General features: G+C 44.3%; 1 protein-coding gene across 4 annotated transcripts in view; it reads left to right on the forward strand.

Moving 5' to 3' along the window:
- The window catches only part of PSD3 (pleckstrin and Sec7 domain containing 3), a 160088-nt gene that overhangs the window by 28035 nt on the left and 115772 nt on the right, over positions 1-16281 (forward strand). For 3 of the 4 annotated variants that reach the window (XM_083592969.1, XM_083592970.1, XM_083592971.1), the window contains one exon: positions 4299-4667. In XM_083592969.1, coding sequence (XP_083449095.1) covers positions 4299-4667 — 369 coding nt within the window. Of the gene's footprint in view, positions 1-4298; positions 4668-12852; positions 12936-16281 lie in introns of those variants that run through there. The other variant, XM_083592973.1, reaches the window with a different exon arrangement.

A 16281-nucleotide genomic window follows, 5' to 3' on the forward strand; every position in this document is an offset into this window, starting at 1 on the left:
AGCTCGCTTTAGCCGCTCCTAGTCCAGAAGCAGAACCAGTTTGCTGCTCCAGCTTGGTTTCAGTTTCCTCTAATGCTGTAAACCAGGGGTCAGCAAACTTACCGCGCCTTGGGCTGGTGTCTCCAGCGCCAATCGTGCAACGGGCCTCCTCCGACCTGGATGTGCACCGGAAATAAAGCTTGCACATGTGCAAATAATGCTTGCGCATGCGCAGAAGCTACTTCCGGTGTTCCTCCAACCTGGAAGTGGGCAGCCGTGCAGTGCAGCGCCGGTAAGAGTGGGCGGCGGGTGTTGCTGCGGGCCGGATAAACAAGTCCCTTGGGCCTTATCCAGCCTGCGGGCCTTAGTTTGGGGACCCCTGAGGTAAAATATGAAGCACCAGTAGGCAACTTCTTTAGTTGTAGCTTGCATTCTGTCTTCATCTATATGGTAAGCAAGTAATAAACTGTATAAACATGATGGAGGAATGAGTAATATGTGTGACCAACCGTTAGAAGCAGAATATAATCAGGTTTATTTTACTTTATTATTATTTTTTGTAGAATTTTTTTAATTAGTTTTCAATTACATTCCAATAATAGCCTCTTTATAACAATGCCAATTTATTTTGAAATTATTAATACCAATCATTCAAACACCAAATTATATAATTTAATTAAAGTGGCTAAATTTGATGGCTTTCTAATTTTCTTTATTTCTGCGTTCCAAAACCTTACTAGTTTCAATTACATTCCGGTCATAATAATAATCCCTTATACAACAGCTGCAATGTTAATAACTTCTATATGTGTTGACACATTAAATGATTTATAAAACTTCAAGTGAGGGACTCAAAACTATATTATTGTTCTTTCCTGTGGGTAGCAATTATTCTGTCCGTGGTGTTTCTTCCTGTCCTTGTAAGACATTATATCTTTCTCTCCCCCCCCGCCCCCCCGGCTTGTTGCTGTTATCCATCATTCCTTGGGCAGAGCTGATATCCCATTGTTATAATGAAGTTTAGCTTAAACTGTTTGAACAACTAACCTCCTGGATCAAACGGCAGCTGCTATATCAAATATTATTTGGTTGGCTCCATGCCTCTCAATGGAGTGTGGCTACCCCTTTATCTGAAAAGGTAATCACCTGGGCCAGATGCAATTCCTCACAAGAGTAGTTCTTAAAATTAAATTTATTCCAGTAGACTGACTCGTGAAAGGACAGAATTTATACAGAGTCACTAGAACACCTTATTGCATGGTTAGGCAAACTAAGGCCTGGGGGCCGGATCCTGCCCAGTCGCCTTCTAAATCCGGCCCGCGGACAGTCCGGGAATCAGCGTGTTTTTACATGAGTAGAATGTGTCCTTTCATTTAAAATGCATCTCTGGGTTATTTGTGGGGCATAGGAATCCGTTCCTTATTATTGTTTTTCAAAATATAGTCCAGCCTCCCACAAGGTCTGAGGGACAGTGGACCGGCCCCCTCCTGAAAAAGTTTGCTGACCCCTGGGCTGGTGCAGACAGGATGATCCTGACTCAGTTACATGACGACAATGAATCCCCCCTTCTCTTCTCCTGCTGGTCTGAAGTGTTACACTGGCCTCCATGTTGACCACAGTTAGGTCCCCTCTTAACCAGGATTTTCATCATAGCTAAAAAAAGAACACTGGTTTGCATTATCTACCTTTAACCTACTTAAACCATGCAGTCCTTAACCATTAGTAAACGTTGTGAAGGAAGAGTGGGGGACTGTTCATAGCAGAGGAGAGGAAAAAATAAATATTCTCCCCTGTCCTGCTCCTGCTGTTTTTACCATTCTTACAGGTCAAACTACATGTGGCATTCATTAGTCAGTGAAACCAATGGGACCTTTTTTGACAATACAAATGAAAGGTGCACGAGACCAGTTCCGATCAGGCGGGATGCAAAGGGTCAAAGCCCCGCTGCCTCCCATGCTAAGGTTTCAATGTGAAACAGCCCCCCCCTTCCATATATACTTCCCAAGCAAATGGAATTATGTGCCTAATGTCATGTGCAGTTCATATCTGTAAGACCAGGAGTTCTATGCTTCTGTGTTGGGGCCTAGTGCTGTTTTAGTCAGAGATATTAAGGCTCTGAAAGCTAGTAGATTATGGGTTTCTAAAGCAAAATCCAGTGCCAAAAGCAGATTTTGAAGGATTATCTAAATATTCTTACTATTCTGCTACCCCACCCCATCCTGAGCCATAGTCATTTGACCAAATTGCTTGGTTTACTAACAGATATTTATGGTTTTCATCAAACAGGATTCCTCTTCTCTCTCATCTTAATGGAACAATATGAGGACTGGGTTAGAAGGAAGCTGGTCTGGCGTTACGTAGAGCGTCAGTTATAATCTTTGCCGCTTTCAGAGTGACTTTGAATGTGACAGTTATTTTGATAGCCTTGTTGTGCCCAGCATTGCTGAGGAATATAGTGCAGTTTTCAAATTGGTGGTTAAAATCAATGCAGTTTTGGAAGGGTTCACAAAGCCATTTGATTCAAAATGGCATTCAGTTGCATCCAGACTTAGCTAGAAATCTGCTTCTTGATCTCAGGAACCAACTTGTAAAATTTGGTTCCGATATCTTAAAAAGTGTCCAAATGCATGGTGGACAAACAAAACAAATTTCCAAAATATATAGTAGATGGAGATATCAGCAAGCACAATAGTCTTTTGCTTCCCTTTTGTTCATATCTTCCTAAATACCGTATTGGCCCAAATATAAGCTGCACTCAAATAGAAGCCGTAACTTTAAAATTGGAGGAGGGGGGGAGGAAAAAAAAAGAAAACATACCCGAATATAAGCCACTCCATTCCTGGCGCTGTTTGCTGTGCGCTCCTGGCTGCATACCGTAAGGTCGCGAATATCAGCCACACTTTAACTTTTCACGGTCGGTATTTGGGGGAAAAGTAAGGCTTATATTCAGACCAGTACGGTAGAACTTTTGAACTCACATGCAAACAAACCACTTTAGCACTTTGCACAAATCCTGCATGCTAGAGGCATCATTGCTTGTGGTATGCACACCCATCCCACTCTTGTCTCCATCCATAGGTTATATAGAGCTTCAAAATCACAGAATCATAGAGCTGGAAGGGACCGTGAGGGTCATTTAGTCCATCCCCTTGTAATGCAGGAATCTTTTGCTCGAACCCATGTCCCTGAGATTAAGAGTCTGATGCTCTACCAACTGAGCAAAGCCAAGCCTGCGGGTTAATTATTTTATTTTATTTTATAGATTTTTTATTGTTAAAAAGAATCCCGCAACACAATAATGTTACAACATATTAAAATTATAAAATAACAAACAGCTGTGAGCAATATTAAAATAATAGTGAGGTAAAGGGACCCCTGACCGTTAGGTCCAGTTGTGGCCGACTCTGGGATTGCGGCGCTCATCTCGCTTTATTGGCCAAGGGAGCCGGCGTACAGCTTCCGGGTCATGTGGCCAGCATGACTAAGCCGCTTCTGGCGAACCAGAGCAGCGCACGGAAACGCCATTTACCTTCCCGCCAGAGCGGTACCTATTTATCTACTTGTACTTTGAGGTGCTTTCGAACTGCTAGGTTGGCAGGAGCAGGGACTGAGCAACGGGAGCTCACCCCGTTGCGGGGATTCGAACCGCTGACCTTCTGATCGGCAAGCCATAGGCTCTGTGGTTTAATCCACAGCGCCACCCGCATCCCATTAAAATAACAGCAGACAATAAAACCATTTGTTACAATGTAGTCCTTTTTTTGTTTTAGAAAGTTTTAGGATTCTTCTAAAAACAAATAAACAGGGGATCACACTTATCTCCCCATGGAAGTTATTACATGGATGGGGAGAAGTGTCTAGGGAAAGGAAGTCTGTGTTTTGCCACCTTCAACTCTGAATAACCATTGTCTGTCGTTTTGTTCTGTGACTTGGCTGCGATGTTTGGAGAACAGACCCAGAAGCTTCAGAATCTCCAAAAGCTAATCTAGAGTAGAGACACAAAGTGTGTCTTTTCTATGAACACAATGAGCTGATGTTCTTTCTTAGTACACATCATAATGTGCAAGCCACTTTTGTTTCTACTCGAGTACAGGGACCGGGTGGGGGGTGGAGGGAGCCAGAGGGAAAGACAAGGGTGTCTGTTCTTCATTAACACAATTGAAACCAGACGTGTAAACATTGGTACCTGGTCATCAAAAGCAAAGGCTAGTTATGTGTGTGTATGTGTACGCATGAAACATCCGCAGAAGATCTGAGTGTGCCCACATGAAAACCTTAAAGCAGAAACTGAAGAGGCTGTCTTTGGTTTTGAATCCTAGGCTCATGGAGGAGGAGGAGGAAGAGGACGACGAAGAAGAAGCCATCAGTGGAAGAGTGGAAGATGTCCTTGGGCAACCGCACTCCGAAGTCTCAACAGATGTGTACAGCTCCCAGTTTGAAAGCATTCTGGACAATGCCTCTTTATATTATAGCGCGGAGTCTCTGGAAACTTTATATTCTGAGCCGGATAGCTACTTCAGCTTCGAAATGCCGCTCACTCCCATGATTCAGCAGCGTATCAAAGAAGACGCTCAATTTTTAGAAAGGACTCCTGATGGGGCAATAAGAAAAGGCCACAGCGACGGGATTGCCAATGGACTAGGAGATGTGAAGGAGACGGACATCACAGAAGCTTGTCATTTAGAAAGGTAACTAAGAAATGGCTTCCGTATTACATTTGCTGTTGCCTTTGCACTGATAATGAGCTTTTTAATCCTCACGGGTAGAAGAAAGTGTTAGCTGAGTGGCACATCACAAAAAAGTGTGTGTGTGTGTGTGTGTGTGTGTGTGTGTGTGTGTGTTTAATTAGTTGCTAGTATAATGGACCTTGGTGTGAGAAGAGTCTCTATGCTGCAGAGACCTCTGAGCGGCTGTGTGTGCTATGTGCACAGAGCCATACAGTGCTGCTGGGTGTTCTGCTTTCTGAAGGCTAGGCCGCTCAATGATAGAGGCATGTTTACGTGCACTCTCTGTGGACGAGGTTTTTGAGCAGGCTTCCTCAACCTCCGCCCTCCAGATGTTTTTGGCTTACAACTCCCATGATCCCTAGCTAGCAGGACCAGTGGTCAGGGATTATGGGAATTGTAGTCTGAAAACATCTGGAGGGCCGAGGTTGAGGTAGCCTGTTTTTGAGCCTCTCTTTATCTGCACAGTGTTCGTGGTTAAGCTAACAGTAGAACCAAATCTTGGAGACATTGGCTCTTTTTAATACCTGGATGGGCATGCAGTATGTTCAGTCAACTGCTTGGAACTTAAATACCATATGTGCTATTAGCAAGAACCTATTTTGCCTGGTATACGAAGTAGATGGGATAAGCCTTGGTCCCAGTTTCGGTGAATCCCTTCTACCTGTGGCAAAATTTAAAAAGAAGTGGATTAATCTCTCCATGACTTCGCCAGTTTCCCATAAGCATGGAGATTTTGATGTTGGGAAATGTCCAAACTTATGACCTTCCCTATCCTAGCAGTGTGCAGCAGTACAGACACAGGAACGCTGTGCCACATATTCTGTCAAAGGGCCAGATATAAAGTAATGTGAAGCTTGCCACTTCAAGCACTAGGACTCTTTTAATTTAAAACTGTAAATAGCATTTGCTCACAGTTACCCCTTGTTCGCCTTCTCTTCCTCTCTGTCTTGCTGACAGCTAGAATTTAGATTGTAAGCTTCTCTAGGCAGGGACCTCTCTGTCTGTCTGCCCTGCTTACGTTACCTTATAAAGTTCGGTGCACAGCGATGGTACAATATAAACAAACCTTTAGTGCAGATGAGTTGATAGGCAATCTATAGCCATTGTGTCAGCTGTAGGCCTCTCCCAGTGTATTATTGGTAGAATGGAAGGCATGCACGCTGGCTCAGATATCTGGGTGGGTATGTGTTGCCATTGCCATGGACAGTCTGTTAATCTTATTCATTATGAGAATAAGCCTTCAGCTCATTTAAGGAAATTCGAAGATCTGCCTTGGAACCACCAAGGCTAGAAGTGTAAGCAAATGCTGAACTAGCTGTCATAAGAAGCTTAACTCCGCATTTTCTATTTGCTGTTGGACTGTCTTATCAACAAAGGCTTTTGGATTTCATTTTACTTTCTCTTATTAAGCCTGTGTGGTGGAAGAAAATAAGTTAACAGATAGGTGGGGCTTCTCTGCGCTTTGATGTACAGCTTCAAGGCATGGTGCACTCAGTCCTATCTCCTAATAAAAAGTGCGGGGCGGGGGGGGGGATGAAAGCTTTTAGCTTAAGCATCTTGAGTGCTGGCAGTACAGCTTCCCGGTTCTGCATGTTGTAACAGAATGGAAGCTAGGGCTGAACTAATCTTCCCAGGGGAAGTTAGCAAGCCAGATTTACTTGGAAATTGGAACATAAGCTAAATATACCTCACATTTCCCCCAACTGAATGTGCTTTTAAGCTTGGCTGTGTTGTCAGTTGCTAGTTGGACTTTTGTTTCTGTTTACCTATATTTTTAATTTATTTGTGCTATTTATACTATGCCTACTAACCAAACTCAATGGATATTAAAGCCTTTAACGCTCATCTGTTCCTTAGGATTTTGCAGTTTGATGCACTTGTAATGTGTACCTTTTAGAAATGTATTAGTCAGCGTCTCCTATATTGGCTGAATTTCCACATAAAGCCATGTTTTGGCAGTGCTGTGTGGATGAGCTTCAGCAGTATGCTGTGCTTGCCTGCTCTTTCCTTCCATTAGAACCCGGGATCCCTAAGCTTCATAACAAGCCAGGGGAATATGATCTGCAGACCATGATGCATTTTCAAGAAGTCCTTGAGACCACAAGAGAAATCGAGGAATATGTTAAAAGACCTTTGGCAAGCAGAGGCTGAAATAAAATCACCCTTAAATAGCAGTGCCTTGACTGACAAACAACTTTGTGACGTTTCGCCCTGTCCGTTCACCATGCTTGTTTAGTGCAGCTGCATTCGAGTTCTGAACTGAGACGTTTTTAAAGCAGCCTCCCACATGGTTGCTGTAACGTGGAGAGAGAAAAAGAATTAGTACATGTTAGGGCTCAGAACAGGCAAAGGAGAATAGCGGCCTTCAAGACAATGGAGTTTTAACAATTGCTCGATGTGGCAGCCTGTGCTGATTCATTAGTATAAGTCATGCTGTCAGTAGAAGCAAAAAATGTTTAAAAAGGAAAAGGAAACCTGGAAGAACGCTGAGCAGCCAATAGGTGTCCCCTTTGAGCTGCTGTGAGGAGTTCAGTATGGTATTCAGAACAGCATGTTTTTGTAGCTTCTTGGTTCAAAGGTAGCTCAGGCTCCAAATGATACGGTCAACAACAACTTAGCAACCCCATCTATATACTCAGTGCAGGTTGGGGATCAACTGACTTGCATGGGAGACGAAATGGGCTGCAATAAGGGAGGCACAGTTGAAGAGAGGCAGAATACACAACAGATTTCAGCTCTTAGTACTGAGTGGGGCCTGCTGGAAACTGAGCCTTTTTTTGTGGCCTGTGCAAACTCACCTTCCGTTTTGTTCTTGCTCACACTAGAGCGTGACAAAGAGACTGAACCTAGGAACTGACTTTACGTACTTATTTTTATATTGCACTGTGCTTGTGGCTGAGTAGGTGTGATAGCTAAGCTCACTGTGCAGTTACTTAAAGCAGTTTGCAATCCAGTTTATGCAGCGGAACAGGAAGTTTGCTGGATGCGCAGAGATCAAAACCTCACATGGGGTGGCTTATGACTGAGAACAGGTCCAAGGAGAGAAACTAAGGGAGACTTAAGAGCAAGAATTTGAAAGGAAGGTGCAGAGTAAGCAATGAATTGAGAGATGAAGGGATCAGTGGAGAATGAGGTTTGAGGACAAGGAAAGAGGAGACAAAGAATTGATGCAGTGTGATAACATGGGAAACACAACAGTGCTAAAACCTGTTTTATAAGTCCACAAAAGTTATTAGCCTCCGTAATATTTGGCTAGCCTGGTGGGGGCTGACAGAAGAGGGTTGGAGTGAGGCATCTGATCAAGACTTGTATTTTAAAATGAGCTTAAATATATATATATATATTTGCAGATGCTTGTGTGTTTTTATGCCAGGCAGAAGACCAGCTGGCTAAAAGACTTTGGCAGATGTTTATCCTCATGGACAAAGGCCCCCCTGATTTATTTATAGCAGGAGCCAAAATTCTCAAAGTTGTAAAAAAGGGAATTACAGGCTGGGAGCAAAGGTTACTAGGTTACTGACCCTACAGAATACAATCAAGCTGCAAAAGCACTAATTAAGAGTTGGTAAATAGTAGGATTCATTGTTTAACAAAATATAATACCATGTGTCTGCCATTAGAGACTTGAGTCACATTTTCCTAAGGTTAAAGGGCAAGAGCTAATGGGAAAAGCAGCTGGCCAGGAAAGGGGAGGTGTAAACTGAAGAAGTTTTACTTTGAAAAGGATCTATGTTAATATATAAGATTTGTTGGCTTAAATGTAATTATGCAAAGGATTTAGAAAGTAAGAAATGTTAGGTTCTTATGTTAGATTCTTATTTCATTGATGGTGTGTGAGAATGTGAACCCAAGATCTCTGTTCTAAGACAAAATGTAAGACAGAATGAGCATCTGTTTTAACCATCTGTTTTGGAGGGCAACAGGGCAAGAAGGGCAAAAGGTGATCTGGTAATTAAGGTGCCTTGTTGAGGCAAATGTAAGATATATGGCTACTTGTTTGCCATTTACAGATAGAAGGAAATATAGCTCTTTGTCTCCCATAAAAGGTAATAGGAAATGGGTGTATCTTTTATGATTGGTTCTAGCAAACAGCCAATAGGAATTTCAACCAGGCTGATTGGATAGAGGCAGCCAAAGGAGGAGCAAGGGGGCTGGGCTGAGGAAATATAAGTGTTGGCCATCAGGGCTGGAGGGGGCAGAGCTTTGGTAACCATATACCACTGTGTCTCTCATTTATTTGTCTGACAAATAAATTATTATTTTAATTTCTCTATTGCTGCGTTGAATATTTCATTCCAGCTAAGCGTTAACCACAAGCAGGGTGCTACAGGAGAGCTACATTTCCTCCTTTAGTAGCAGCCCATTTGGTTTCCATGTTAGGCACAGAGGAGGGATCCTCACTTACCAACTTGAAATTCCTGATCACCTATGGTTACTGGGCTAGTATTTAAATGAAAATCTCTTTGTGTGGATGTTTTGGAAAAAACAACAACCCCAATATCTTTATTAAATACTGTATGATCAAACAAAAAAGTGAAAGGCAAGGTTTAATAACTTCAGAACTCTGTGGAACGTGGTCCCCTAATAATAGAGGTCTGGTTTTCTTAATTGTGATTGAATTGATGTGCTTAATCTCCGTTTTGAGCTTCTGTTCTTGTGCTACTTGCCCTTCTAGCTTTTATATGAAGTGTTTTCGGTTTGCTGTTTGCCATGTTAGAAAACTCCAGTACAATATATGTTATAATAATAATAATTCCAGAACGGTTGAATGTGAAAGGAGCAACAACATCTTTGAAGCACTTGAGATGAAGAAGGGCTAAATACTGTGGGGAAAGAGAATGTGAAACGCTAGGGAGACTGTTGAGGGACAGGGTAGAAGACGGAAGTGGAACAAAGTAGGCTGTGGCCTGAAAAGGCATAAATCTGAGGAAATTATTTTTTGGGGTGGAGACGTGAACAACAGCAGAACCAAAGGGTAAGTGGGACTGAGGTAGAATTACACATAAGGGGTTAGAGGTAGGAGAAGTTGTGCTTTCTTGAAGGAAGTGGATGGGCAAGGGGAGGAACTGGAGATTGGGGGGTAGGGATAGGTTTCCTTTGAGGAGAATTTATCGACCCGAATATTGGAATTTTGCCCCAGAAGGGTTTGTGACCTGGCCATCTTAAGGGGCCCCAGTGCGGACTAGGAAGCAGTGAGCGATGGCGGGGGCTGAATGTCACAGACTGGCTTGAAGTAGCCAGCGCATACTTTGACTCTAGACTTCCAACATTCATGTACACTTGCATGCAAAATACCTATCAGTATCATGGGCAGGTTGGTGTTGAGGGAAGGGCTTTTTACTATGAAGACTTCCAGCAGAAACAGTTTGCCCCGTACACGAAATTTTATTGCGATCCCCTGAAGGATCCCTGACAGTGAGGGTTAGGTCGCACAGAGTCAGGGATCCGTGGCAATTTTTTGCCGTTAGGACAGTAGCGTTCCCTCCTCCCTCAGAACTCGACGGTTGCCTTTGGCGACTGTTCCTGTTCTCTGCCTCAATTATTTCAGCTACTGGAAATCAGGCCACGTCACGCCACATCCACTTAGTCCCATCTTGAGTTCTCTGTTTTGGTCATGCTAGGGGCAGGCTGTGTGAGAAAAGAGACCACTTCCCTTTTTGGTGCCTTACTACTCTTGTCTAACGATATACCGTTCCTCACACGTTTAAGTCCTCACATATATGTGAATTTATCTCAGGTAAACACAGGTGAGAGGATTTCAAGCTCCCTTCAGCCAGGAGAGTTGTCCTCAAAACAAAGGAAGAAAATGGCCTCAGTCAGAGGGAGCCTCTCTGAACTTAAGACACAATATCTCAATATCTGCCTGCTCTCTATGGAAGCCAGTAATCCGATAAAGGTTTATGTCTTTGTGGCCTGTCCTGTTATGGTGCTGATGGCTGACTCCCATTGACCACCTTTTATCAGGGCTTCCACATCTGGAACCAGTACAAAGTGGCAAAGTAATGTTCTTACTCCTGCTGACTCCAACCCACCTGCTTCCTAGTTTCTCTCATTCTCCTCAGGAAAGACAGCAGCCACTGTAAGGAGAACGAGAGAAGTGGTTTGGGACGCAGGCAGGCACATGAATGAGCTCAGGTGCTCAATCCCAGGAAACAGCAGGTAGAGTTCATGTGTGTGTGTGTGTGTGTGCCTCCCTGTCTATCTCCTCACAGGGGCCATTGCGTTTCCTGAGGGAAAAAACAAGTCAGTTGCATGCATGAGCTCAGAGGCCCAAGCATGGAGCACAGCTGTAAGAGCATCATGGGGTCCTTCAGAAATATGCTCCAGTTGCTGAGTTGCTTCACTCTGTGACTAGGCCTCCAAGCTCGTGTGTGTTTTTACCCGCCTTCCATTCTTTTAGGGAATAGTAGGAACAGCTGCCTTCCTACTATTTCTGTGTGTGGCACTGGTGCTGGCTCGCCAGTTGCAGCTTCGTCACGCTGGCCACGTGACCCGGAAGTGTCTTCGGACGGTGCCGGCTCCCGGTCTCTTGAGCGAGATGAGCGCGCAACCCTAGAGTCGGTCACGACTGGCCCGTACGGGCAGGGGTACCTTTACCTTTACCATAGGAACAGCTGCAGAGCAAAACCCAGGCAACATCAAGGCAGGGTCTGCTTGCTGCACCCTCCCTTCTGCTCACAACCTGGCCCCTATGGTCTTGGGCCAGTTGGTCTCTTTCCCACCTTTATTCTGTTCTAGTTGCAAAGGAATCCCCTCCACAATATCCCTCCTATTCCTACAAATAGCACAGATCGGCTCATAGCAGCTGTCAGACCCCTCTCCTCCTGGAAACGTATAACCCCCCTGTGCCACTATTTTTGGTATTCAGCTTGCCATTAGCAGGGAGCTCACAGAGGGAGAGAAAAGGTTTGATTCTCCCCATCCTTGGTCCCACATAAAAGACCCGAACCCTGAGAAAAGACAACCCTAGTCTACATAAAAAGGTTTTCCTACTTAGGCTTAGCTGATCAAATTTATTTTCTGCCTTTCTTCCAGGGACCTTAGGGCAACATACATAGGGCTACCCCATTCCAGCATTGCCACAGTCTTAGATTGGCTGAGAATGATTTGCCCAAGGCTGCCTAGTGAGCTTGGTGGCTTAGTGGAGACTGAAGACTGCTTGTGTAAGAACAGACTTTGGCTAGCTGCTGCCGACTGACCAGTAATGGCCAGCAGGTAATTGTTTTTCCGAGTTGCTTCATTGCTTCCAACAGAAGCAATGCAGAAGATAGCACATCTTCTCCTTGAAGACATCATCTTAAATCCTGTGTGTGTTTATAGGTCCGGAGAGGGGCCAGACATAGAACTCGAAGCCTGCACCAGGCCACAAAACTACTACCTATTTAGTAAATTCAGTACTGATAGTGCCCTCTTCATTGACCCATTTCTGCTGTCCTTGAGTGCCCTTCATGTATTTGATCTAGGTAAGGAACATAGGAAGTTTCCTTATACAAGAATCGTCTGTCCTTTCTGGCCATGGAGTTCAGGCAGAGGTCTATCCCAGTCTTACCTGGAGATGCCAAGGAATGCAAATTATGACATTTGACTCCGTTTAGAAATATTTTTTAACTTTAACGTGGACTTGAAGCGTCCAAACAGGTTGGTAAGCATGTCTGATAGCTAGTGGATGTACAGAGGACCAGATTGGAGAAACCAGCTGGTCCTTTGAAAGCCAAAATATGAGCAAGAGGACCAGAGCTCAGCAGGAAACGGATTTTCTGTCTCAATACTGAAGAATCTGTCAGAAGGGAGATGCAATCCCTTTGTATCCCCCCCTTTTTTTTAAGATGCCAGGTAGATTTTAGATCAGAGGCCAATTGCCTAAGTGTGTGTGTGGTCATTTATGAAGCTCTGACGGCTGTGGTGCAAAGCAGAGCCAGGCTCTAAATGTTGGTTAGAGATCAGCTGATCGACAGGAGGGGTGATGTGTGGCAGTGATGTTATCCAATCCTTTAAATGAATGAGCAGAAGGGGACCAACCTTTTTCTTCATGCGGTTCAGCTGTTAGGGGCTGAGTTTCAGGGAGAGGGGGGCTTGAGAGGCGAAGCCGCTCTGTGAAAGTGAGTCACATGGCTTTGAAATTAAAAAGACTGATTAGTAGCTTGTGGGCTAAGGAGTCCCTATGGGCTCCTTTGTGTCTGGGTGTTTCTCTCCGCCTGGCCTATCAGCTGCTGACCTTGGCTACGTTCAGTAAGTCTGCGCCCAAACTCTGCATGGCTTCAGTGTACTTGCTGTGACATTGGGGGGGGGGGGAAGCAGTGTTCTTTTGATCGCAAGGTGGGAGAGGCATGGCTGGGAAAGAGAGAGGCCTTGGCTGCTCTGAAATCAGTTAGCATGCATGTTTTATGTAGGATCTTGGCTGAGTTTCCCCTAAAGGGCGAGGTTGTTTTTGAAAAGGGGAACTCTCTCTTAAACATAGTTCGGTTACTATGTGATCTCACTTCTAAATAAGGTGCAGCATCCAACAAAAGAGTTGGGAGCTAAAGAGAGAGAGAGAGAACAAACCTGCTATTTCTGGAAGGATATTTCTACTCTTGTGTTTCTGTTTTTGTTTTGTTTTGCCTTGGAGTTCGCTAGCTAGCATTTGAAGAGACAGGGCAGCTATTGCAGGAGGTTTAGCCATCGCCAGTTTTGGCTCATTGAATGGATGTGAGCCAGCTTTTTATAGGATGCACAGATAAGATATAGATACACACACACACACACACACACACACACCCCCCACAGCAAATTGATCCAGATCTGCTCCTATGGTTGCCATCCCAGAAATGAAAAAGGGAGGGGGCAGGGGAATGAATGATGTCTGTGGCGTTTAGAGGCCACTTAGGGGTATGAAAAGGGGAATTGGGGCCTTGTCTCACCACCAGCACAGACACATGATATTTTGCACCCTCTTCTCTTTAATTAAGATAGGATTAAAGTCTACTTGGAATGTCTTCTGTTCAAGCCTCACTGGAAGGAAGCCTGTCTGTGGCTAGTACAACAGTTGTATATCTTGTTTGTTTTTTTTAAAAAAAAAAACAGCTTTGAGACCTACATGGTTTAAAGCAGGATACATTAAAAAAATAAAAATAATGACACATATGCAATTAATTCAGTATCTCTTCTGAGCCTCAGAGCAAGACTGTTTTTACATTAGGGCAATTCCATTGTTCTGCACATGTTTCCTATCTATTAAGAATTCAGTAAGAGTCCCACTGGATCAAACCAGGATCCATCTAGTCTAGCAGCCTCTGTGACAGCTGCAGAGCAATCTGACTTTGGGAAACTGACAAGCAGGGCATGAAATCAACAACCCCTTTCCTGTTCTTTGGCTCCAGCAGCTGGTACTTGGAGGTATCCAAACTATGAAGTGGATGTATGTGTATTAGAAGGTGGGACTCTGTGTGTGTACGTACGTACATGTACTTACATGGCGTTATAGGCACCTAGGAGCAGAGGATATGGAGATGTGTATGTGTATGTACACAAGCAGGATGTGAAAGTGGTGTAGGAGGTGACAAACTGAGACCCAATTTCTCGCTGGTTATTGTTTTGCGTCCTAGCTCAGATGAAATAGGCAACTTTTCATGCACACACTTAAATAAAATGGCCATTGCACTGAATGAAGTGACAACTTTTGATGTAGGCTGGGAGTACAGCACGTGTTGCAGGGTAGGAAGGTAGATAGAAGAACCTGCCTTATTCAGAGTTAGAATGATGGCCTGCACCTATTTCACTGGTCTTCAGTTCATGGGTCAAGACTCACTACGGGGTCACAGCTTGACCTATGGTGGTTTACAACACAGCAGCGGCACTACCACCCCACGTGTATTTGGTGAACTATTAAAATATGGGTACCCAAATGCACATTTGAGATAAAGGCGAGCCCCAGGTCTAAAATGGTTGAAGACTATTGCTGAATCTCTTCCTGCCTTGTACCCAGTTCAGCTTTGAAGGGGGAGGGAGAGGGGTTTATGCGTATGTTTCATATATTTGTTTATAAAGTACTGGTTACATGCATGATATTTTACAACGCAAGATAAACACAAAACAATTTTTTTTTAAAAAATGGACTGCCTCAAGGTTCCTTCTGTTCCTTCCTAATGAGAAATGTGACATTCTAATGTTTTATGTGGAAGAAACATAGAGGAAGGAGGGATGGAAGAGAGAAGGATAACATGTACCATCCGTTAGACTTAGCTGTAGTTTTTGGATACAGGCAACATTTATGTGGGGGTTACGTTCCAAGACACTGCATTTAAGTGAAATTGTGTATATTGGTAACACCACTGGAAGAGCTTGCAAACGCTCTCTAAACTTCCTTGCTCAAACCTCAACTCTCCATAGGCTTCAAAGCTTAGTGTGAAGGATCCCGAGAGTTAATACTGTATATTCTATCTTCACAGCAACCCTGTGAGGTAGGTTAAGCTGAGGGGGACCTTGGGACCGCCACACATGCCTAATCAGTCTACCTCACAGGGTTGTCGTGAGGATGGTGGGAGTAAGAGCACAGTGCCTGCTACCTTGAGCTTCTCGAAGGAAAGGTGGGGCGTAAGTAATTTGGGGCTATATAGAAGAGGCAAGGGATGCGGGTGGCGCTGTAGGTTAAACCACAGAGCCTAGGACTTGCCGATCAGAAGGTTGGCGGTTCGAATCCCCGCGACGGGGTGAGCTCCCGTTGCTCGGTCCCTGCTCCTGCCAACCTAGCAGTTCGAAAGCATGTGAAAGTGCAAGTAGATAAATAGGTACCGCTCCGGCGGGAAGGTAAACAGCGTTTCCGTGCGCTGCTCTGGTTCGCCAGAAGCGGCTTAGTCATGCTGGCCACATGACCCAGAAGCTGTACGCCGGCTCCCTCGGCCAATAAAGCGAGATGAGCACAGCAACCCCAGAGTCGGTCACGACTGGACCTAATGGTCAGGGGTCCCTTTACCTTTTTATATAGAAGAGGCAGGTTTTAAGATGGGTTTTCAAAGAACAGTGAGTTGTAGTACCATTTGAGGAAGGGAGATTTGGGGTGAAGAGACAGGAAGGGAGAATTGATAGAGTTGTTTGAGAGCAGGTGAGAACAGAAAATAGCTGGGCTTTTAAGTGACAAAAATAGAAATATTAATAGTATATATAACAAGGGAGTGAAATTCCTAGGTGGAAAAACTGCTCCAGCTTTGTAGAATCCCAGTACCTTTCAATCTCTGCAGCATAGCTCTTTTCATCTGTCTTTTAGTGAGACGCTAGTCAGACTGGTGCATGCAGGCTCAGAATTTAACAGCGTAGCTTCTCTGATCCATTAGTTAGGTCTGTCAGTAAAAAAAAGAAAAATGCCACAACCCTTTGCATTCTTGCTAGTTAACTCTGCTGTTCTCAGCTGTCTACCTAGAGTGATAGCTGCAATCACTTGCACTGAAATTCAGGGTTCTCCTTTCTCCTCACCCCTCCAAACTTAGCCTGACCACTAGGAACCAGTATTCAAGCTGTTTGGCGGCATAGCTGATAAAGAAGCTGATTTGCAAAGTGGAAAGGTTAGTTTGCTGGAGCTGCTCGTGTTTTGTTTGCAGCC

The sequence above is a fragment of the Podarcis filfolensis genome, assembly GCF_964270895.1.
Source record: "Podarcis filfolensis genome assembly, chromosome: 17".
In the NCBI taxonomy this organism is placed as follows: Eukaryota; Metazoa; Chordata; class Lepidosauria; order Squamata; family Lacertidae; genus Podarcis; species Podarcis filfolensis.